At 49.7% G+C, this 24,085-nt stretch overlaps 1 protein-coding gene across 3 annotated transcripts in view; it reads right to left on the reverse strand.

Moving 5' to 3' along the window:
- The window catches only part of ITGA11 (integrin subunit alpha 11), a 134,500-nt gene that overhangs the window by 49,257 nt on the left and 61,158 nt on the right, over window positions 1–24,085 (reverse strand). For all 3 annotated transcript variants that reach the window (XM_081511891.1, XM_081511889.1, XM_081511890.1), the window contains exons 3-8: window positions 17,349–17,449; window positions 12,769–12,860; window positions 10,137–10,251; window positions 7,431–7,558; window positions 5,913–6,061; window positions 171–315 (exon numbers count right to left, since the gene is read on the reverse strand). In XM_081511891.1, coding sequence (XP_081368017.1) covers window positions 171–315; window positions 5,913–6,061; window positions 7,431–7,558; window positions 10,137–10,251; window positions 12,769–12,860; window positions 17,349–17,449 — 730 coding nt within the window. The remainder of the gene's footprint in view (window positions 1–170; window positions 316–5,912; window positions 6,062–7,430; window positions 7,559–10,136; window positions 10,252–12,768; window positions 12,861–17,348; window positions 17,450–24,085) is intronic.

A 24,085-nucleotide genomic window follows, 5' to 3' on the forward strand; every position in this document is an offset into this window, starting at 1 on the left:
AAGAAAAAACCCACAGCTGTTGTGAAGACGTAACAAGGACAGGCCCATCTGAGGGCCCAGATGGCTAGTTCACTGCCCAGAAAACACTTCCCCACCCATAGAGTCCCCGGGGGTTGATGGCAACACCTCCAGAAGGCAGGCGGGGGCGGGACGGGTGGGACAGGACTCACGGCCACGGCGTATCTGGTCACGTTGTCCCTCTCGCTTTGCTGGATCACCTTCTCTAGGTCCGGGCTGTCGTGGGACTCCCCATCTGTGATGACAATCATCACCTTCTTGGCCCCTTTCCTTCCGCCCTTCTGGAAAGCCTCTGAGCTGGAATCCGAGCACAGGGGAGGGTCACAGAGGGGAGTGGGGATGGGGCAACCCCCCAAACTCCTGCAGAGGTGTGGCCATGGGAGCCAGAGCTAAGCCCCCCGGCAACTCTACAGGTGTTGGAACCCTAAACCAAAGAAGCTGGGTTGAGACACCCAGACTACTTGTTTTGCTGGCTGCTCAGATGGGTCTTAAATCTGCTTGTCTTTATATTTATTTATTTAAAACAATTTAAAATTTTATTGGAGTATAGTTGCTTTACAATGTTGTGTTAGTTGCTGCTATACAGCAAATTGAATCAGCTATATGTATACATTCTGTGGGCTTCCCTTGTGGCTCAGCTGGTAAAAAAAATCCACCTGCAGTGTGAGAGATCAGGGTTTGACCCCTGGGTATACCTATATATACATATATACATGTATGTGAACATATGCACATATACATGTATACCTATATCCCCTCTTTTTGGGTTTCCTTCCCATTTAGGTCACCTCAGAGCATCCCCTGTGCTATACAGCAGGTTCTCATTAGTTATCTGTTTTAGGCATAGTATCAATAGTGTATGTATGTCAATCCTAATCTCCTAATCCATCCCACCCCCTCTTCCCCCTTGTTACCCATACGTTTGTTCTCTACATCCGTGTGTCTATTTCTGCTTTGCAAATAAGTTAATCTATACCATTTTTTCTAGATTCCGCATACATATATGCATTAATATGTATTTGCTTTTCTCTTTCTGACTTACTTCACTCTGTATGACAGACTCTAGGTCCATCCATGTCTCTGCAAATGGCACAATTTCGTTTCTTTTTATGGCTGAGCAACATTCAAATCTGCTTGTCTTTAAAAAGTGACTTTAAAAAACCCCTCTCAAGTCCTGATCATGCTGCTTTGGGCAAGCAGAAGGGAGAGGGTGGTTCCGGGAGGGGAGATCACGGTCAGGTGGAGACCTTTGCTGCTAAGTCGCTTCAGTCGTGTCCGACTCTGTGCGACCCCATAGACGGCAGCCCACCAGGCTCCCCCGTTCCTGGGATTCTCCAGGCAAGAATACTGGAGTGGGTTGCCATTTCCTTCTCCAATGCATGAAAGTGAAAAGTGAAAGTGAAGTCACTCAGTCGTGTCTGACTCCTAGTGACCCTATAGACTGCAGCCTACCAGGCTCCTCCATCCGTGGGATTTTCCAGGCAAGAGTACTGGAGTGGGGTGCCATTGCCGTCTCCCGGTGGAGACCTTTAGAGGCCCTAATTTCATGGTGGAGACCTTTAGAGACCCTAATTTCATGGTTCAAAAACCCCAGCGCACATTGGAATCACCTGGGGAATTAAAATAAAAATGATGCCAGGTCCCACCTGGACTCATGGAATCAGAATTTCCAGAGTGTGTCCTGGGCACCGGAATTTTCCAACAGTTCTAATGAACATGGGGGTTTGAGAACCACTTCCCTAAGATCTGAAAAGGTGATGAGCCAGAGCAAATCAACACCCAAGCAAATGTGTGTGATGAAGCATGGCAAACTTTCTTCCCAGGAGAACCACTTTATTCTATTTTGGGAATTATTAAATATCAAATTCTATGACAAGTATTCTTTCTTGCTTTTTATTTTATTTTCAGTGGCCAGAGCAGTTGCTTGGCCTGCCTGCCAGGCAGTCCAGCCAGGGCCCTGGGGGCTGGCATGCTGTGGACAGACTCTCACAGCTGGCGACCCATCTATGAAGCAGAAAAAATTGGCTCCTGAACCATCACTAGCTTTTGGTGCCTGTGTGGCCAACTCTCCTTCAGATCGTGAGGTTCTGAATTTTCCAATAAGGAACTAAAAACAACTGTTATCCCTAGGCACTGCAGTAATTCCTCACGGGTCTGACCCACAGATTTAAGCACCATGATGCCAGGTTAAATTCCACCTCCAGGCTCCAAGGCGTTGGTTATCAGAGGTATCTTTTGTTACACGGCAAGCTGATGAGCTGACATGCATGATTTAGATGCTGAGGAATTCACAAAAGTTAGAATAAATTAGTTCAGAGCATTTTCAAGCTATCAGTTAAGAGCAATGGACCATCTGCTACTCTCTGAGAAATTCTATGTTATTCTGGATATGTTGGCTTAAAAAAGCCCCTCTAATTTTAATATGAGGCGTGGACTGAAGCACACTTGACAGGACAAAATATAGAGAATATTTTGGGCTTAAGCCCGACTCAGTGGAGGGAGTCTACTAGCCCCTCAGAGGAGACTCAAGACGCTCTCACGGTAAGGCTGGGGTCTCTATCTACAGAGTTAGAGCTGGGGTCCAGGAACAAAACTTCAGGAGAAAAAAATATGGCAGGGGAAACACAGGTTTTATTACATATAGAGCCAAGGACATTTCAGGATTATATTTCCATAGAGTGGAATGGTGTGAATATCTGTATGAATCTGTAATTGCATAAATATTGGCATGAGTCATCGGATTTAAAATTGTGAATTTGTACTGTGTAGAAGACTTGGATTCGTTGCTTTGTAAATTAGACTCTAACTTCCTGGAGAGCAGTGAGAGCTTTATACTCATGATAGGTTCCGTGAACCTGGAAGCCAGGGTGACCGGTGGAGAAAGTAGGTTGTATCATGTCTCCTTTCTGCTCAAATCCTGTCCTGCCTCCCATTTCTCCCAGGTCTTGACAGTGGTTTGCCGGACCCTCAGTGACCCTTCTGGCCCCTCCTCCTGCTGGAATCTTCCCTGATCCTGGGACCACCAGGCACATTCTTGTCTTAGGGCCTTTATTGGAGCTGCCCCCTCTTGGAACATCCTCCACTCGGCACCCCGTTGGCCAACTTGCTCACCTCCTTCAAGTCTCCACTCAAATGCTAGTTCTCAGTGAAGCCTTCCCTGACTTCCCCGTTAATGCTGATTAAATACCTGCCTTCTCCAACCTGCTTGACTGCCTTCACCAGGCTGTATTTCCCACCCCCCATCGCCACCCCAGGCTTGCTGGTAGCTCAGTGATAAAGAATTCACATGCCGATGCAGGAGACACAGGTTCGATTCCTGGGTCAGGAAGGTACCCTGGAGAAGAAAATGGCAACCCACTCCAGTATTCTTGCTGGGATAATCCCATGGACAGAGGAGCCTGGTGGTCTACAGTTGATGGGGTTGCAAAGGGTCGAACATAACTTAACGACTAAACAAGAAGAACATTTTTCCACCATATCTTGTATCTTCTAGCATACTATTTTTTTCTTTTTTTTTTGCTTATTGTCCGCCTCACCCTCAGCTTCACGAAGGAAGGACATTTATCTATTTTGTTCATTGATTCATCCTGAGTACCTAAAACTGCGTGAGGCATATAGTAGATGCTCAATAAAAAGTGTTGAATGAACAAAGGTGGCATCACAATGCTGTCCCGCCCCTTCCCCTAAAGCCACATGTGGCTACCAGAGTCACCTTCATGTGCACATCTGATGATGACATTCTTGTCCTTAAGAACCTTCACTGGCCACTCATGCTTGCCTTGGCTACAACAGTACCACTCTCATAATCTAGTTCCAAACCTTCTTTGCAGCTTCAGGGCTTACTATCCCCCCAACACAAACTGTGCTCAGAGCAAAGCTCTGAACATAAATGTTCCTTGACTTCCCCTCTCCTCTGTTCTTCTCTACATCTCCCAGCTGAAATCCTGGCATCTTCCTAGGACAGGTCAGATGTCCCCCAATCCTGGCAGTCCTCCCAAGACCCTCCCTTGGAGCTTTCCCTCTCTCATCCTCACTGAGTTAGGCTGACACTTATCAGAGCTTCCCTATTAAGCCTGGGATCATGAGTTACCATTTTTATAAACCCTCAAGTCCATGGCCTGGATCTTTTATTTTAGTAGGTGCACAGAAAAAAATGCACTATCAATAGCTGAGTGAGGAAAGAAAACCTTTTAGCTTAAAAGGAGCCAGCTGTAATTTGGAGCCCAAGACTTGGCTGGGAGAGCAGATTTCAAAGTTCACTTGAAGTGCAGGTTGCACACCCAGAGGTGCTTGTGAATCACGATGGTTCAAATCACTAGGTGAGTCACACACTTACACTTAACCTGGGGGAGATGGGCTGCAAAATGAGATGGAGACAGCGGGCTCCACCCCACTGGGAGTCAGTCAGCTTCTCACTGATGGCTTGGTGGGTGTGAGCTGACTCAGTTCTCCACTGGCCACTTCACAAGGGCCTACTCGGGGGTCTCAGGGGCTCACCCCCATGAAGACAAAACAGCAACAAGGGCCCATTTCTCAGGAGGGTGAGTAAGAGCCATCTTTACAAACAGAGATGCTCATTTGGGGAAAAAGCTTGAGCAAGTTTTATCAGCAAACAGAAATACGCTGGTGGAGCGTATAATCATAGAGTCGTGAGGCTGGAAAAAACTCTTTGACCACACGAAATCATGTCACTACTAAATAGCTCCCACATTGTGAAATTCTGCTGAACACATTGACTAACCCTACTTGAGGGGGGATTATACAGTAATGGGACTGTGGTCTCAATGAATACAGCAGAGCTCATATTCGTAGGTGTAAAATTTATACATTTAAATCTTAGTGCCTTGGACACAGTCATCTTGGGAGTTTAGACTACAGCTGGAAAGATCTGGGGAAACTGACTTTAAAATCATTCACTGGTTCCAGTGTGGGTGAGTTCAGTGTTCTGAGCAATGGCAGGGTCACTGGAATAAGCACGTAGCTATCTGGATGGCTCTAAATAACATTCATTATCACTGTGAGTTCTTGTGTCACATTTAAAGAACCAGCCTCATGGCTCTGTAATCTCAGATGTTAGATTTAACTCTGTTACTCACATTCCACTGATGAAAAATACCCCACAAGAAGATTCTGTCCTCATGCAACCCACACACTTTTGATAGGGTCTCAGTGGTAGAAGATATTTCCCGAAGTTGGCTGCAAAAATAGCCCCTGTCCCCCAAAGGCTCTTCTGTGATGTGACCTTGCCATTCCTCCATCAAGGAGGGAAATGAAATTCTCTTCTCCTTGAACCTGAGCTGGCCTTAGGGACTTGCTCAATCATAGACTATGGCAGGGAATTTCCTGGTAGTCCAGTGGTTAGGGCTCCATGCTTCCACTGCAGGAGGCAGGGGTTCAATCCCCAATCAAGGACTAAGATCTCACATTCTGTGTGGCACAGCCAAAAGAAAACTATGGCAGAAGTTATATTCTGGGGCTTCTGCAGCTAGGTCACAGGCAGTCTTGGAGTTTCTGCTTGGGTCACTTGGAAAACTTCCTCTCAAAGGCTGACTGCCATAAAGTGAGAGTGTCCAGCCACATGCCCATGCACAGGAGCTCATATTGCCAGCCTCAGCTGAACTCCCAGCCCATGGCCAGCCTCCACTGCCAGCCATGTGAGCATGCCATTCTGGATGACCAGTCCAGTTGAACCTTCAGATGACAACAGCCCCAGCTAACGCCAGATTTCAACCACATGAGAGAACCCAAGGAGGGCTGACGGCTGAGCCCAGCCAATGCCCAGTGCTTTGAGGGGTTAATTATTGTCTCTTCAGATACTAAATTTCATGGGGCAACAATAGATAACTAGAACAGTGTCTGAGATCTAGAAAAATTATTATTATTATTATTTTTACCGAGCAAATTCAATTCCAAATGCTGTCCGGGTTTCTGTTCCTCCTCTCTGCTCAATGTGGCTGGCAGCTTCCACCACATCCTTTACAGACCTGTAGTCATTGAGGTGAAATTCGTGTACCACATCTTCTCCGTACTGTACAACTCCAACCTGCGAGTAAAAGGAGAGGGCAACAGAATGTCTTGACCCCTGAAGGCTGGCCCTTTGGTGATGAGGCCTGCTGGAGTCATCTCTCTGGGACTGTTCAGGAGTGAGGAGGCCAGGGGACCTTCCGAAGGGAGCGGGATTAAGCCAAAGGGAAGCAGGTTCTGCAAAGTTCTGGGAATGAATGGCTGGCTTGGTGAGACAAGTGGGAGGTGCCTATAGAAAGAGGAGACTGATCTAAAAGATCCAGCAGATTAAGTTTCTTACTTACAAAGACAAAAGTTGAGCATAGAATTGAAATCTAAAATCTTAGGAACAGTGTGGGAGGATGGGCTATGGCATTGTTCACCAAAATCTGGAACTAAGATTCTTCACATTTTGGAAGAGAAGTTTGAAATATTAATTAGCCTCAAATATTAATAGCCTTAATAGAAACAAAATCTTAAAAGAATAAACAAAACCTACCTGTAGCAGGACTAGAATGAACAAATATTATTGTTGGATGGGCCCACAGAGTTTATTTGGTAAAGGTGCATTTCCAAATGCTGAATTTTTACCTGGCATACCCTAAAAGATGATCTCTCAGGGGTGGGGAACTCATCACTTCATGAGAAAGCCCACTCCCTTTTTAACAGCTTTGATTGCTACAAAACAATTTCTTAGGGCTTTCCTAATGGCTCAGTTGTAGAGAGTCTGCCTGTGAATGCAGAAGACATGGGTTTGATCCCTGCCCTGGGAAGATCCACATGCCATGGAGCAGCTAAGCCTGTGCACCATGACTGCTGGGCCCGTGTACCGCCGCTCGAGTAGCTCGCACTTGCTGCAGCTAGAGAAAAGCCTGCATGGCAACGAAGATCCAGCACAGCCAAAAAGAAATAAAATTATTAAGTAAATAATTTCTTAGATGACTTGAAATCTGCCGCCTTGTCACTTCTATTCACTGGTCCTCATTTGGCCTGCCAAAACAATACTGAATAAACCTCCCCCCTCACTGGCTAGGCAGCATTTCAAATATATGCTGGCAGCTACGACTACTTCCCCAGTCTCTTCTCCAAGATCAAAGTGTCTAATTCTCCCCCTGCCTCACCCAGCAGGGTTCTGCTGCCTTCTCACTCGCTGGCTGATCAAAGTTTTTGTTAATAGATGGTGTCCATCCCAGAGGACAGTGGTTGACCCACCCAATGATGCTTTTCCCAAACTGTCCCTTGATGTGCCCAGCGGAGATGGGTGTCTTGGGCTGCAGGGCCCTGTTGCTGGCCCTTTCATCTACATCTTTCTAGTGCAAGCAAAGACACTCCCCCACACCTCAGGGCAGCATCTGCCATGGGTTTGGGGGGCCCTGTTTGGAGGAGAAAAGAGTCCCATCCACGCTCACCTGGATCTGCCCGGGGCCAATGTAAAACTTCTTCAGGATGTTGATGAGGAAGTGCTGAACCTCCACCCAGGGGTAGATGCTATTGGAGCCGTCCAGGACAATGACGATGTCCATGTAGGTCTGGCACCCTGGGAAGTGAGGACATGGTCACAGCTACCCCAGGAGCCAGTGTCTGAAAATCTCTGGTTCCCTGAATGATTGTCCAAGGAAGCCTGGTCTGGGAGCCATCTTCAGGCTGAACATTTATTTGGGCCACGTGAGAGAGGAGCCCAGGAATTCCTGATGGTGCTCCATGGCTCTGAGCTGGCTGTCTAAACACAGCAACAATTAAGCCAGAATGCTTCTGCTCCTCATCAGGAACTGACCACCATTGGCTGGTCCTTGTTTGGGAGGCAGCCAACACTGCCCAAATCAGTAGTTCATTATTGTGTATTTTACAGTAATGGGCAGGCTGGCATTTACCACTTTCAGCTCAAACAAATGGGCTTCACTTCTTAGGAGGGAGGCATGGTGTAATGGCTAGAAATGTGGAATCTGGCATCAGACTGTTTGACCTCTGGCTTTGACCTTGGGCAAGTTACTTAACAACTTGGCATCAGTTTTCGCTACTGTAAAAGAGGCATAATGACAGTAGAGGATTGCTACGAGGAATTAACCAGTTGATGCTTCCCGGGCTGAACTCAAGAGTCTTAGCTGATCCTTGTGTTATTTTCTTAACCAAACCAGTTTGTTAACATAGTAATGACATCACGAGGTCAAGCTCTTATGCCTTGAACTCTGCTTTGAACGTTTCTCTATATTCTTGTAATATGAATACCAAATTAAAATGAATAACACCAACAGAATGAATAATGAAACATTGGTACCATAACAAATGGAAAAAGTGTCTTTTAACATCTAAGGAATTGATTTCTGTTTGTAAAACAGCTGAGGTTACTCTGAAATAAGATATCATGAACCTGTTATGATATATACTAAACTATATGACATTGAAATACTGGGCACCTGCTTATTGTCACTGGAGGATTTTCATGCTATTTTCAAATAAATCTACTTTATAGCAATATAGCGGGGGGCTTTGTGAGTCAGCCACTCCAGTAACTCCTGTATCGTGGAGGTGCAGCATGTTGACAGCAGTGCTCACCAGGAGGGCAAGCCCAGGGTTGGAGCCCAGGCACCCGTCTCAGGCTCTGTGTTTGGGAGAGCACTTTAGAGGCACTGGGTGATTTGGATGCTTAGAGTCGCCTCTGCTTTAGGAGAAGCTGTGTGGATGGCTCTCGTCTCGTCTGCATGTTACATGTAGCATGTGACAATCCTACGCCTCCAGGCTGATGGTGCCCGATAACTTTGTCCTTCTCCAGTGTTCCGCAGCCCCACACCTGTGGGTCCAGCACATGCTGGAGTGCTGCGTGGTGGTGATGGCTGCGAGGACACCAGACAGGAACGCCTTGATTAGGAGGGGTTTCTAATCTACTGGTAGGGACCAGGTTTCTTTTAAAGCCAGTTTTATTATTAGAATGCATTTATTAGTACTGATTTCTTTCTTAAGATTTCAAAATTTTTTAAAAGATACCTTGGGAAGAGCCTTGCTTTAGGTCTGTGGTTTATAAACATGGCTGAACACACTTCTGAACACAAACACACACACGTGTTACACGGACCTGGGGCCTCATCCTAGACCTGCTGAATGAGATCCTCCGTGGTGTTGGGAGAGGTGGCGGGGGCAAGGAGTAATGTCCTAGGGTCTGATCTGCTGGGCGCCTGGTCAGTGGGGTGAGGAGGAGGTTCTGGGAGGCTGAGGTGGTCATACCTCAGCCCAGAGGGAAAAGTAGCTCCAGGGTAGGAAACACACCTCACGTGACCCGCTGCAGACCTTCTCCCAGCCCAGCCACTGCTTCTGCTCTCTCGCTGATGTTGTGTGAGAACAGAATCGAAGTCCTCTCATCACCCCCAAGAGGACCACTTCCCAGCCCCTGTGGGACTGACCCTTCCTCCTCCCTCCTCCACGCACCACCTTCTGTCTCTGACTGGGCGCTGTTGTTCAGAGGGAGGCTGCCTTTAGCCAGAGGAGCTGATCCCCTCACCCTCAATAAAACAGGCAGCAGCTCCTTGGGCGATGGTATTTAGCCCACAGGAAATAGTGAGGCTCAGAGCCAAGCCAGAGGCAAGGTCTGCACTTGACGTCCCAGACTTTCCTGGCAGGTGGGGACAGAGTGGGAGGTTTGTGTTCCATGAGGCCCCGGGAAAGCTGGGCAGCGCTTCCTCATGTCCAGGAACACATATTGGATGGGACTATTACCAGGAATACTTCTGTTCTCCTTGGCCCTGCGCCTACAGGGCAGCTGCACTGCGTAACATCAGAGGGTACCACTCACACTGTAGTCTAAGTGAACCATGTCCCCAGACTTGTGCAGTGCGCAGCCTGCCTGCTGTACATGGCAACCCGGCCATCTCTTCCTCACTGGGGTTTGCAGTGAGCCTCTCTGGCTGTCAGGATGGTCTTCATAACCTTAACTCCCCCACCATCGTTCTGTAGGGGAGGGTGGGCCAGGATTGTGACCCCAGAGGTTACCCAGAGAGTCCGGAGCCAGGCAGGGCTAGAGTCCAAGTTCTCCTTTGTAGCCACGGGATGGGGTGGTCAGAGCTCGGGGCCTCCCGGGGACTGCCGGTTGCTCAGCCTGAGTCTACAGTTTGGAAGCCACTTACTTTGGAGAGCTGGGGCCACAGTCTTGGAGAACCTGAAGTTGGAGTTAACTCGTGAACACATCCCCGTGGTGTAGTAGGAACTTCCACACTCGTGAGACCAGAGGGGGCTGCAGGCCTGTGGAGCACAATACGGACCCCCAGTTAGTGGGGGCCTCAGGGAGGGTCTGGGGCCCAACAGCCTTTGGCCCAGCCGCACCCTCCAAGACACAAGACAGAATCCTCCATCTGAGTCCTGGTATCCTTAGAATTTAGAGGGTCTTCTCCAAGCCTAGCTGAAATCTCTCTTGCGGTAACATGTACCAGTTCCCTTGATTTCAGGTGGAAGGGAGACTAACTAACCTTAGAATCCACCTTTGTTGTATTTTCAGAGGTCCCCTTCTCCACCCCATCATCAGGGTTGTGACTCTCCTTCCCCTGCCTGTCCACCCCTCCCACCACACAGGAGGCAGGAAAACCTTGTCATCCATGGGAGGGGACCATTCAAAGGTCTTACTGAAGAGGTCACCTGAAGGTCATTACCATGCAAACTTCCAGGACAGGGTCCCAACAACATGCCCATGGCTTTTTCTTACTAGGGGAAGGAAAAAATGTGTTTCTGCTCTTTCTATGAAGTTTACTACCAAATCATTGATGTCAGCCCCTTGTTTAAAGACTGAATGATGAGTCCTTCTCAGAGTCATTGAAAACGAAAGGCCAGCTTCTGTCTTCACTTTTGTCCTGCTGCTGGGGAACTCGAGACTAAGTTTTATGCTGTTATTTCTTTTGGTTTGGAAGAATAATTGTTCTACTTCCAATCCCTTTATTTAATTAGCTCTCTTTTTTAACTCAGATTTTAAAGGTTTTGTTTTATCTGTGTCTTTTGTTGAAGCTTCTGCAAGTTATCTCTGGAAGTGGGGAAGAATGAATAATGGGAGAGTAGGTGATAGATAATGGCTGGAGGGATAGAAGAATGATGGATGGATGGATAGAAGATGGATAAATGAATGGAGGATGGATGGATGGGTGCATGGATGGATGGTGGATGGATGTGGGAAGGGATGGATGATTAGATGGGAGGATGAGGGGGTAGACTGATATGAAGACAGATGGGTGGCTGAATGAATGGATGGATGGATAGATGAATAGAGGGAAGGACATTTGGTTGGGGGATGGGCTGATGAGTAAATGGATGAATGGATGAGTGAATGAGTTAAACAAAGTTGGTATTTACAAACTAGGGTCTTAACCTCCCCACAGAGGCCCCAGGGGTTGTGTCACACCTTCCTTCTCGGACCTTCATTCCATCTTGTGAAGTCTGTGAAATCAAGTTGATAGGGTATGACAAGGAGCCTCAGACAGAGAAGGGTGTTAGACCAAAGCCCCTGACAAGTATGTGTGGACAGAACCAGGGGTCCTGTTGCCCTTGGTTGGGGATGATGAGGGCTGCGGGCTGACCATATACTGAGGCCCCTCGGGACTTTCCCTGGTAGAGCCACTATGCTCCTGTCAAATCTCTGAGCATCCCAGTCATCTCACTGCCCTGGTGTCTCATTTGTCAATAGAAATGGACTGATGGGTGAGAGCAGAGAGTGATACTAGCTTTCCTATCTTAAAATGAGTGGTGCATTTTATTGGGCTTTTGGGGGTAATTTTTCTCTGAAATCTTCTCTTGCAGCTGTTTCTAGGAACCATCAGTCCCAGCATCATCCACATTCATGGTTGTTTACTCGAACGTGATGGCAAGGGGCGGGCAGTGTCAAGCAATCAGGCCACCTGCACCCGCCCACTGTGTGCAAAGCTCGCATATGCTTGCCTGGGCGGGTGCAGAGAACTCCCAGCACCTAGCGCTGCTGACTTTCTGTCCCAACAGCATGTTCATATTACTCATTTGTTATCATCACGCCCCCAAACAGAATGGAAGCTTCAGGAGGGCAGGGAGCTCTGCAGACTGCTGAATCCCCAGTGCCCAGCATCAGGCTCAGTTCGTTGTAAGAACTCAAAAAATAGTTTAAATGAATGAATGTCTCTACCACCTCAGCCCAAGTACTCCTTCCTTTTTCTTCCTTGCTAAGAGTAGTTTCTTCTTTAAAAACAAAACAGAAACATTCTCCAGGAAACCTTCTTGTCTGATCCCCCGTGCAGTTCAGGTGGCCTGCCCCTCTTTATCCTTCCCTCTGTTGTAGAAACTCTGCATTCACTCATTTATGACTTCTGCTCCAAATCTTCTCAGGGTATGTGGTGGGTCCTATCTCTTTCATCAATTCTGGAGTGGAGATTCAGCCTCTGCCTTGGACATTGGGCTCCCCAAAGAGCAGGATAGCCCCCCACACCCTATTGGACTGTTAATAATCTTTATCTCTGTTCCTTTTTAGGCTATCTGCTCCATGCTCCCCCCTACCTCCAAAGGGAATGTACACAAAAGGGCTCAATCCTTTTTCTTGTCTGAATTGTCCCCCAAAAAAGTTTAGGGTGCAGTAGGCAGAATGGCACAGGCAGGAAGGTGGAGGAGGGGCTGCTCCTGGGGTGCGCAGGGACAGGTGGTCTGGTGGGCAGGCATGTTCAGCCACCCCATGTCCCTTGCAGCCCCGAGCAGAGGGCCTGTGGTGGCAGGAAGCACCGGGGATTGGAAAGAGGGCCAGTGGGTGGCTCTTACCAGGAAGCTGTTGTCCTTGGGGTTGGTGGCCAGGCTCAGGCCGAGACGCATGTTGTCCTTCCTCTCAGACACGTTGGATAGGGTGACCCTTCCTGGGGTGGAATGGAGAGGCTCAGCCTGCAGTCCCTCCTGCCCGCCTTCCGCCCAGCGTCTGCTACCGCTGCTGGCCGCCAGAGGGGCCCAAGGCAGAGTCAAGCAGGGTCCTCTCCCATTCTGCCTCCCCCTCTGGACCCTTCACTCGTCTGCAGATCAGTGAGCCCTTCAGTGAGCCCAAAGGTCGTCTGTTGACTTCCTCTCAACTCTGTGTGCATTGAGGGATATGAAGCTCAGAGAGGCCAAGCCAGCTGCCCAGAGTCACACAGGAAGCACATGACAGGGCTTTCCATCTCCTAATCCCGAGCTTTCCTTCCTCCAGCCATTTCTCTGTGTCCCACCCCAAACCCCCCAGGGCACCCCACTGAAGCTGGCTCCGCTAGCTCCTCTATGCAATCTCTTCCACATTTTTCTTCAGGCCAACCTGCCATCAACACTGACCAGTCCCCTGTCCAACTACCTCAGGGTCCAGCTCTCTGCTCAGCTGATAAACTGACACGAGATAACCGATTCTTTCTCACAGGGAACAAAGAGCCAACTTAACAAGAGCCTTCTAGAGGTCCAAGGTCTTGCCCAAGAACGTCCTTCTGTGGCTGGTCCCCAGAAGAATATTCAGGCAAAGGATTATCAGCTGACTGGGTGGAGGGAGAGGGTTGTGGCAGATTAAAATTACTGAGTCAATTATATTGGGGAAGGTTTTACCAGATCATTCTCTCAGGCCACTGAAGGGAAAGATGTGAGCTTGCATTCCCCTGTGTGTGTGTGTGTGTGTGTGTGCGTGTGTGTGCGTGTGTGTGTGTGTGTGTGTGTACAGGCACCTGGGAGGTGGGTAGAATTTAGAGGAAAGTGAGTTGGGCATTTTGTTAAGCCCCAGCAAGCAGTCCTCATGTGCTGTGAACAGAGCCTAGATGTTTTCTGTGCTTGAGGGGAGGGGTGTGATCTCTAACAACATTTAGCTCTGTTGGTGATTGGAAGTGTGAAGATCTGGCCAACCCTCTGGGGCCCAGGCCAGCAGGACCTGGGCCCAGGGACGGGCAGAGGCTGGAACTTCAGACGGCCGATAGCACTGTGGGCTGGGGACAGGGCAACTGTGTTTGTTGTTTTTCCCCTTGGTTTCCTGCAGTTTGCAGTAAGGTTCCTTTTGAAATACAGCCCCTCTTGGCTGTGCTACCAGTGCCTGGGATTGTTTTCTGTTTTTCCTGTCCAAACAAACCAGAGAGAAAATCATACTAATAACCCTGGTGCTTTTATGGTGTTTTATCACTTACAAAGTGCCGCCCGCACCTACCCTCCCAGGACCCCCTCTTGATCCTGGGCAGTCCGGGGGCCACCATTTCCATCTTATAGAGGGGAAAGTCAAGGTGTGCAGAGAGGTTTCGTTGTTGTTTAGTCGCTAAGTTGCGTCTGACTCTTTGCGACCCCTTGGACTGTAGCCCACCAGGCCCCACTGTCCATGGAATCCTTCAGGCAAGAACACTGGAGTGGGTAGCCATTCTCTTCTCCAGGGGATCTTCCCGACTCAGGAATCGAACCCTGAGTGTATCCTGGATTGGCAGGTGGATTCTTTACCACTGAGCCACCTGAGAAGCCCACGCAGAGGGGTGGTGACTTCCATTAATATAATGCCAATCACTGGTAAACGATAGCGCGGGGACTTGAATCCAGGATAGCCAATGTTAGATATCCTGAGTCTCCTCATCTGCCTGCACGGCCGTGGTGGCAGAGGTAGGGAGTGAGAAGTCTGGAGAGGAGGCTCCAAGCCCCAGCTGGGCCACTTTCTCCCCTCGGGACTTAGAGAATTCTGCCCTCCATTTATTTAAGGGGTGCCCTGTCCTCACCCTGCCGCCTCTCTCCCTTCCTTGCCTCAGTGACTAAAGTCCTTAGCGAAACTGTGGGCCCAGATGCAGATGCCATGGTGGGGAAGACCCTTGTGTTGGAGTAAGAACTCAGGTTGGAGTCCAGCTTCTGCTAACTGTGGATTCGAAGCAGTCACTAACTCCCCCTCTGTGGCCAAGGGAGACTAACCTCTTTCTCAGTGGGTCTGTGTGAGGAGCTGGGGCACAAGTCCCCCCTCACACAGGGCCTGCCCTCCAGAATCATATTCCCTCCCTGAGCACCTGCCCTTCATGAAAACCCTGACTTCATCCAGGCTTTGGGAAGAAAGTGCCAGAGGTAAGTAGACTCTGCAACACTGAGGTGTGAATGACTGACATTCACTTCCCTGGAGAGAAAGGAAAGGACATTCCTGGCTCAGTGGGGATCAGAGCTTGGAGCTGCCAAAGGAAAACCCAGAACTCAGGTTTCCTTGCTTCGCGTTTTTCACTGTGCGGATAAGGATAAACCGGCAGATGGTCCTCCTGCCTCCTCATTGGGAGGAAAAAAGTCCTCAAATGAGGTGCTCCCGGACTAGTCTTTTTCCTTGGCCTCCACACTCTTTGCTGCCCACTGCCTCCCACGTTAAGCCCCAGTTCCAGGGTCTGATGGCTTCATATCTGCCATTGCCAGTTTAGGCTCCTCCTTCTTTGGAGGGAAATCAGGTCCACGTTGGAAACCACAGCAACAGAGGAAACTATTAAATGATGGATTCATGTGTCTGGTTCCCACCTGGACCAGGGGGTTTTTCCCGGTGGCCCAGACCCCAGGCTCGTGCACATGCCTCCCAGCACCTGCCTTGCTCTCTCTGCCTCAGCCACACAGTCCTCCTTTCCATCCTCCAACAGAGCAAATTCATTTGTACCACAGGACCTTTGCACTTGCTTCTCCTCTGCCTGGAATGCTCTGGTCCTGGTGGACTGACTCATCATCGGACATCTGCTCAAAAGTTACCTTCTCGGGGAAGGCTTCTCTGACCACCCCACCCCAGTACTCTTGTCAAGGAGGACCCACTTCCTACCTCCTCCCCAGCCAGCCTCTCTTATCACAACCCCTGGTTCATCACTCAGTATTTCTCCCCACCTGGGATGGTCCTACTTTCTAGTTTGTCTCCTCGCTTACCATGCCTTCCCAGCAGAGACTGTGGCTCCTTGTTCCTGCTGTAGCCCCGTTAACTAGCATCGTGGTTGGCATGCACTGGGTGCTCACGAGAGGCTGGGGGACGTATTAGACCAGAAGTGGATCCTAGGGTCACATATGAGTGAACGTTGGCTCAGAAAGAGCATGTGGGCTCCCCCTGGACACAGTGAGGAAACTGTACAGCTAGAAGGAGACTCCAGCTTGGCCTCTTAGGGAGCCTGGGCTCTCAGGGTGGTGATGACCGGGACCCATGAGCTGCCGGCCTGAATCCTGCCTGCCCTGGACCGATTCCTCATGAAGTCTGGGCCACGGCTGTGCTGGGGTCTGAACTTCCCACCCACAGTACTGACATAGATGTGGCCAGCATGACATTGAGCGCTGTGTGCTGGGACAGCTGGCTGCCTGAGGGATCTGGGTTCTGGGGCTTTCTCTTTGATGTAGCCTTTTCATCCATCTGCTTATCTCTTGAAGCTCTGCCATCTCTCCCGCCAGGCCGGGCCCCCCCCACAGCCTCCGGAGAGGGCCCCACCCCAGTCGTCTAGGATGGAGGCTCCCCTCCTGGAAGAGTGGGAGGCCAAGAGCCCTGCCCCAGGGAAGGTCAGTCCTAGAATCATGGCTTATCCCATGTGGGACCTCAGCCCAAGGCCTGGCCACTGTCAGATCTTTAGGACAAAGCAGAAGTGCTTTACAGAAGTGGTGTGTGTGCCTTAGTGGACTGCGTGCACACACAGGGGTATGGATGCATAGATTGGGAGCCCTTGAGGCTATGCACAGCCTCTGCTTTGGGCCCCAGGGCTCTGCAGGGAGGAACAGAGTCATCATTTCAGAAAACCAGTGCTGCACAGTTAAAGGTTAAAGGGTGGCTGCAGACTGCCTGGGTCATAGTCCTGGACTTGCTGCTTATTAGCTGATCCCAGGCAGGTCCCCTCTCTTCCACCGGCTGTCGTTGATGATTAAATTTCATATGGTTGTTGTCGGGATTTAATGAGTCAAAAATACCCAAAAGTGCTTAAACCAGTGCCTGGCATTAGGTGAACACATATTGGGTTGGCCAAAAATTTTGCTTGGGGTTTTCCGTAAGATGTTACAGAAAAATTCAAACAAACTTTTTGGAAGACATATGAATGTTGGTCATTACTGTTATTTCAAAGTCAGAAAAAAAAAAAAAAAAAGATAGGAGATGTTCCTGCTCTCCTGAGTTGAGGGGCCATGATTGAGCAGAAAGAGCCATGGCCTGGGACACTGAAGACCTGGGTGTGAATCCTGGTCGGCTCCTGATAAGCTGTAGGGCTATGAGAAAGTTGCTTTCTCTCTCTGGCCTCAGCTTCCTCATCTGTAAAATGGGGGCAGCAATACCAGCTGGGTCAGCTCCTAGGGCAGCTGCGAGAAACCAGTGTGACTGGAGGCAGGGACGTGCTTCAGTGCCTGCCTTGCTCTGGACAGTGGTTGGCCTCCTTGTGGACAGCCTACATTACCCAGGTTGAGCTTGGTGCAATTCCCTTGGGTCACTGGACACTTGTACACGTCTCCCGTCTTCTGGTGGCCGTTGGTTTCCAGTGGGGCGCCAACGACCAACCTGGGAAGGAAAAGAAGACAAGTGAAGATGCTAGGGGAGGTTCTGCTTCCTGGCAAAGGATGGAATCTGCAGGGCTGTGTCGAGGGGAGGTTGGGATAGGGAGGGTGGAGGGAATCCTGGAGGGGTAGTCCCTGCAGATTTTCATCAGACTCAGACCTTCGTCTCCCTGGGAGAGGGATGCTGTGGCCTATCCAGGCCTGGCCAGCAGACACAGAGATGAAGACCACATGGGTTCAGCAGCAAATTGGATGGAAGCTGTCCCTGCAAGGAGAGGGCAGGGCAGACATCCTGGAGGAGGTGTGCTTGAGCTGGATCTTAATGGATAAATATGAGCTTGCCAGATGGTAGGAGGGTGGTAATAAGGATCATTCAGACAGATGAAGGATGATTTGGGGTCTTGGCCATCTCCCATTACCTCTGGGGGGCCTCATTCTTCATCTCATGCGACAGTCTTTCAGCCGGGGACCCAGGGGCTGAGGCACATTGTACAGTGTTCATGGCTGTCCCCTGAGGTACCAAGTCTTTGCTTGGAGCTTAGGGGGGAAAGGCAGCCAGCCGGGCTAAAGAGTGGCTAGGGGTGGCCGCCCAACTGGCCCTTGAGCCTCTGTCTTTGTGACCTTATTCGGGAAAAGGGTTTTTGCAATTGTAGTTAAAGATCTCAAGAGGAGGTCATCTTGAATTACCCAGGTGGGCCCTCAATTCAGTGATGTGTCCTTACAGGAGACACACAGAGGAGAGACCCTGGGAGAAGAGGAAGCCATGTGAAATGGAGACAGTGCTAGGAGTGAAGCTGTCACCAGCCAAAGAATGCCTGGGGCCACCAGAAGCTGGAATAAGTAAGGACGATTTCTCCTAGATCCTTTAGATGGAGCAGAGCCTGCCGACACCCTGATTCTGGAGGTCTGGCCTCCAGAACTGTGAGAGAGTAAACTTCTGTTTTGGGAAGTCATCTACTTTGTTCTGACTTGTGATGCACCCACTGAAAATTAATGCATGTTGCTTACATGCACACGTATTTCTAGAGAAAGAGCAACTACTTTCTCCTAACCTGGCCAAGCCCCAGCAGTGCCATCATCCCTTGAGTCCAGGGAGAATCCCACTGCAGTCTGGATGGCCCCGGTCCTCCCCTTAGAGTGCCCCCAAAGTCCCCTCTATCCCTCATCCCCAGCCCACAAGCAGACAGCATCTTTGGAGGTGGCCCAGAGGGGCCCACCAGCAGGCAGCCAGAGCCCTAGTGCAGACAGGAAGTAAAATCCTTAAAGCGGGCACTTTTTTTCTTCAGCACCACCTGCCTCTGGCATGTTGGACCCCTTTAGGCTTTGGGTGCCAGTCCCTCTCTCAGCCACCACCTGCCTGCTTGGCTCAGGTCCTGGTGCCGACAGTGACCCAAAAGCTCCTAGGCACAGCTGTGTTGTCCTGGCAGGAGGTGCCATGGCTCACACATCCCTGGTGTCTTCCAGACCCTGAGGGGCACAGGGACATGTGACACATTGGAAGTGAAGAGACCTTTCTGGAGCCCTGCTCTCCCAGCAGCTTCCCACCCCTGGCAACGTGAGCCAAAGAAGAAGCAACTGCTCATTTTCTGGCTTAAGATTGTCGGACTTACGTGGCTTCTTATAGTCAGTTATCCCCCTGCCTGCCTCCCACCCATCGCTCTGAGCCATCAGGAGAGAACTAAGGTCTGAAGTAGGAGTTAACAGAGCTCTGTTTGAAATTAAAAGTCTATGAAATAAGAGCTGAGGTTTTCCCCTGGGGACCAGATAAAGACAGATTCTAAATATATCCACTTATTAAGCATGACTATTTTTGATTGGCAGGAGTTAATTGGACTCATAAAATCTACTTGTCTAGACAATGTGATATTTGGCCACTTAATTCTGCACGTGACTGTGTGGTCAAGGCTGCTGTATTTTTTTCCAGCCAAAGAGAGAGAGAGGTCAGTAAACAAAGTTTGAAAGTTTGGGCTCCAAGCTTGCTTTTCTGGCTGCTCCCATTTTCAAGGTCAACCTGGTCTGTGACCAAGTGTCCCAGAGGGATGTTCCCACTGGGAACATGCTTTTCTGGAAAGCATGCCTTCGAGGAACACAATCAAGCAGAGCAGGTTCTAGATTAGAAAAAACAAAACCTGGCCATCTTCTAGAAAAGCGATCCCTGTCCTGCCTGAGAAGGCAGACTCCTCACAACTCTCCCCATTTTACAGAGTGGAATGCTGAAGCCCATGGACAGCTTGGTGGGCCCCCACTACAGGGCAAGATCTTTGGGCTGAGATTCTAGGGGTTGCTGTGTGGCCTGGAGAAGTTCCCTGACCTTGGTTTTCTTGGCTGTGAAATGTGTTAACAATTCCAGCACTGCTTACCTCCCAGGATCACTGTGGGGACTCACAGATGCCACACGGCATCAATGAACAGGAGCGGGTATAACTAGTAACCTCCACACGAAGACTGGAGCCTTCCTAGAAGTCATCTGTCCTGGAAATGGCCAACATGCAACTATCTTGGTAAATACACCAAGTCGTTGTGACCCCAAATTTGCCTGAAGATGGACTGTGTCCTTTTCAAAGAACAAGTTCCACTCCCTACCTCCCAGCCCCATTCTCCCAAACATGATTCCTCTGGGGTCCTTAGCACTGCATGAGGCAGCAGGACAGGGCTTACTGTCCCCATAGTACAGGTGCAGAAACTGAGGCCCAGAGAGGTGAGCTGACGCTGGTCCCATGGTCTGTTAATGGCAGAGCTGGGACTAGTTTCGGGGCAGTTTTCTCTGTGTTGCCCCAAATATTTCTTTGTCATGAAGTGGGGGAGGGGCTGGGTCAGCCCTCTTTGCCATTCTTGAGTCTCGGCATTACGTGTGCCCGTCAGGCTTGAGGTTTTGAGAATATGATTCAGTCTCACTGGCGGGATGACTGCCGAAGCACAGGGGAAATGTTTGCGTCACCCCCAAGACCAGCCAAATTGCTCCTGGGGTCTGGCACCCCTGCCACTCCGGCAGCCTCAGCCTTATATAGCCATCTGTAGCCTCAAGGCCTGTTGCGCTTCCCAGGGGCTGGACACCCTATACCCTCTGGCATGGGCACCAGATGGCAAACCCCAAAGGTCGTGGCAAGCATCAGGCCCTTTCCATGGGCCACATAGCGTGACTCACAGGCTGCGGGCTCCCAGCCTTCCTCCCGTGGAGGCAGGGAGCCGGGCTGCTCAGATGGGAGGGTTGGAGGCAGGCTTCAGTCACAGACCTGGAGGACCCCTCCCTGGTGGTCGCTATCTTTTTATTTATTATTCTTTTCTGGTTGCACCGGCCTTCCTTGAGGTGCCTTACACTGGCTCTTTGTTGCTGCACGTGAGCTTTTCTCTAGTTGCTATGTCCTACCCGCCGCCCCCGCCCCCACCGCCGCTTCTCATCGTGGTAACTTCTGTTGTTGCAGAGCATGAGTGTGGGGGCTTCAGTAGTTACAACGTGCAGGTTCCGTCATTGTGGTGCCTGGTCTTAGTTGCCCCATGGCATGTAGGATCTTAGTTCTTAGACTAGGGATCGAACCTGTGTCCCCTACATTGGCAGGCAGATTCTTAACCACAGGGCCACCAGGAAAGTCCCTGGTGTTGTTTTCTAAGCAGGGCTTTGCAAAGGGAGGGGCTTATTATGGAGATGGCCACCTGAGGAAGGCAGGATGTGGCCTTGCTGCATGCCAGGCCCCTGGGATCCCAGCAAGACATGGTCTAGGAGAAGGGGCCCCAGATCCCTACCTCACACCCTCGCCAACAAAGCCTGATGGAGACCTCAGCCCTGGTTGCATCCTTCAAGGCAATTTAATCTCTGAACCTTTTAAATGGACATGAGTTTGAGTAAACTCTGGGAGTTGGTGATGGACAGGGAGGCCTGGTGTGCTGCAGTCCATGGGGTCGCAAAGAGTCGGACATGACTGAGTAACTGAACTGACTGAACTGATGGGGGAAAAAAGGTAACAGGTACCCCCAGGGCATGTAAATTTACATGTCGAATACACCAGTGCCCAACTGTCAATCTGTGTACTGAACATCAGTAATCCGATAAACCCAAATAGAACTAAATAAAAATAGTAATTTTATTTCTAGACTCCAGTATGCTGTCCTGTGCATCCCCTGTGGGGTGCAGACCCCACCCTGGAGTCCATCCCTTTAAGACCCAGCACAAAGTCCCATCTGCTCCAGGAGACCCTCACAGGTTAGCCCAGGCTTTCCCACATAAGCCAGCAAGAAATCCCTGCTGCTGGCTGTGGCCAGTGTTTTAGCATCACAATTCCTTGAGGGCAAAGATGCCCTCATCTGCCCTGGTAGACCAACCTGCTAGGGTGGTCTTGAAGCCCAGGGTAAAAGGTCCCCAGGGACTGATCTGACCTTCTGTCTGACAGTCTACAGCAGCAGCAACTTCAAGAGTTTTTGGTTTTGCCTCAGGCCTAAGAGGGGACTTCCCTGGTGGCTCATTGATAAACAATTTGCCTGCTGATACAGGAGATGCGGGTTTGATCTTTGGGTTCAGAAGATCCCCTGGAGAAGGAAATGGCAACCCACCCCAGTATTCTTGCCTGGGAAATCCCATAGACAGAGGAGTCTAGGGGGGCCACAGTCCATGGAGTTGTAAAACTGTCAGACTAAACAACAACAGGCCTAAGAGGAGCCTCCAGATTCAGTGCCTGGGAAAAAGGCTGCTGAGAAATTGAATGTTTTCTGTTCGATGACATGACCCAGGTCCCATTTAAAGTCAATATTGCTTGCTTCCCTAGTTTTCCATTTCCATTTTCTCAACAGTCCTCATTTCTGTTTGTGGATCCAAGAAAGCTGGTTCCATTTCTAGTTGTAGGGACTGAGCAGATACTGCAGGCCAGGCCAGTGTTATTCTTGGACTGAAGTGGTTGAATCAGGGCAGGTCAGTGATGTAAGTCAACCCAGTCTCAGTACCTCCTCTTGGGCCTTAGGGACCAAAGTAGTCCCTATTCTCCAGATGACACAGTGTACAGATGCAGAATTGGAACTGCTAGCAGCCACCTTACTGATGAGGGGCATGAGCTGATGAACTGAGAGAGGAAGGACTGAGAGAAGCATCAAGAGAAAGAGCTGAAATTCCAATGATACTGTGAACCCCTGGATCAAACTGTACCTGAAGTATGCTGCTGCTGGATTTTTCAGATATATAAGCAATAACTACTTTTTACTACATAAGTCAAAATTAAGTTTTTAGGTATTTATAACTGAAAATATCCCAAGTAGAGTGTGTAAGGGAAAAAAAAAAAACCCCAAACCCAAAAGCACATAGTTAAAATTACCCTTAGAAATTCCATATATTACTATGCTAAAAGAGGAACACAGCATCCGGGATCAATGAGAGAGGAGCAGATTCATATCTCCCAGCTCATGCTCTGTCTGGGGCATATACTTAATGTGTGAGTGGTGGGCAGACTTGCCGACACCATGTGTATTATTTCTCTCTGGTTGTTTAACTGAATGCATAAACTGCCCTCAGTTTCAGCCTTGTAGAAACAGAAATCCTTTTGTTCTGTGTGCATCCCACTTACAACAGCCCCTTGGACAGGAAGCCCTGTACCCCAGATGTTTCTGGTTAGCTGGTAACTGGCCTTGTAGACCATCAGAGTTGGGAGGAAATGTGGAGGTTTCTTGGGCTAGGTTTGTCATGTCCCAGTGAGGCATCAGAAGTATTGTGCCTGACAACTCAGAGAAGATGGTGGCAGAACAGGATGGGTGCAGGGTATCCTGACTCCCAGGGCAGTGCCCCCCTCTCCAAGCCTTGGAGGGTGGAAGAGGCTGAGACTCTAGGCTTAGTTTGGCCTTTACTGGCTGTGTCTGGGGAGGTAGTTGTGAGCAGTTTAGCTACCCAGTAGATGGGACCAGCAGAAGCCATGGGAACAAAAAGGCCACCAGCTGTTGGGGAAGTAAAGAGGACATCTTCAAAGGATGGGCTTGCTCCCGGAGGAGGTCCTGAGTCAGAGACCAGCTGGACTGGCTTGTAGAGGCAAGATGTGGGCTTTATCCCCTCCTCGGTCAGCTTCTTTGCCCCTCACTGCGAGACCTGGACCTCACATCCCAGGAAGTCCAATTATTATCAACCATTTACTTTAATAAATCATTTAAAAATTTTTTAATTTATTTTTAATTGAAGGATAATTGATGCAATTGAATCGTATTTGATTTTGATCACCAGAACAGTTTTTGGGCTGAAAGGACAGTCTGTATCTGAGGCTCAGAAGGTGGATGTGACAGGCCTGTGGGGAGACACTGGTCAGTTTCAGAGCTGGGACTGCAAGTCTGGTGCTCTGTCCACCATCGTGAAGGATGGGGAAGTTCAGAAAGCCCAGCTCTGGGCGCGGGGCAGCACCTAGCATGTGGAGAGGGCTGTCCTCCCCCACCCAAGCCAGCTGGGCCTGCCCCCCAGGAGACTCTTCCCTTCCTCACCTTGTCCTCTCTCCAGCACCCCTCCTCCACTCAAACCCACTCCAGGTCCTCCGTTCCATTTCTCTCTGGCTTCATTTCCTTCACTGAAATCAGATGGAGGCATCAGGGAGGGGCTCCCACTTGAGAAGCAGAGAGCTTAAGGGAACAAAGAGAGACTATTCCTCTAGCAAGGCTGTTTCTCTCCCTCTCTCTCTATGGA

Source organism: Giraffa tippelskirchi, chromosome 7, assembly GCF_054371585.1.
Source record: "Giraffa tippelskirchi isolate mGirTip1 chromosome 7, T2T-mGirTip1v1.2.pri, whole genome shotgun sequence".
In the NCBI taxonomy this organism is placed as follows: Eukaryota; Metazoa; Chordata; class Mammalia; order Artiodactyla; family Giraffidae; genus Giraffa; species Giraffa tippelskirchi.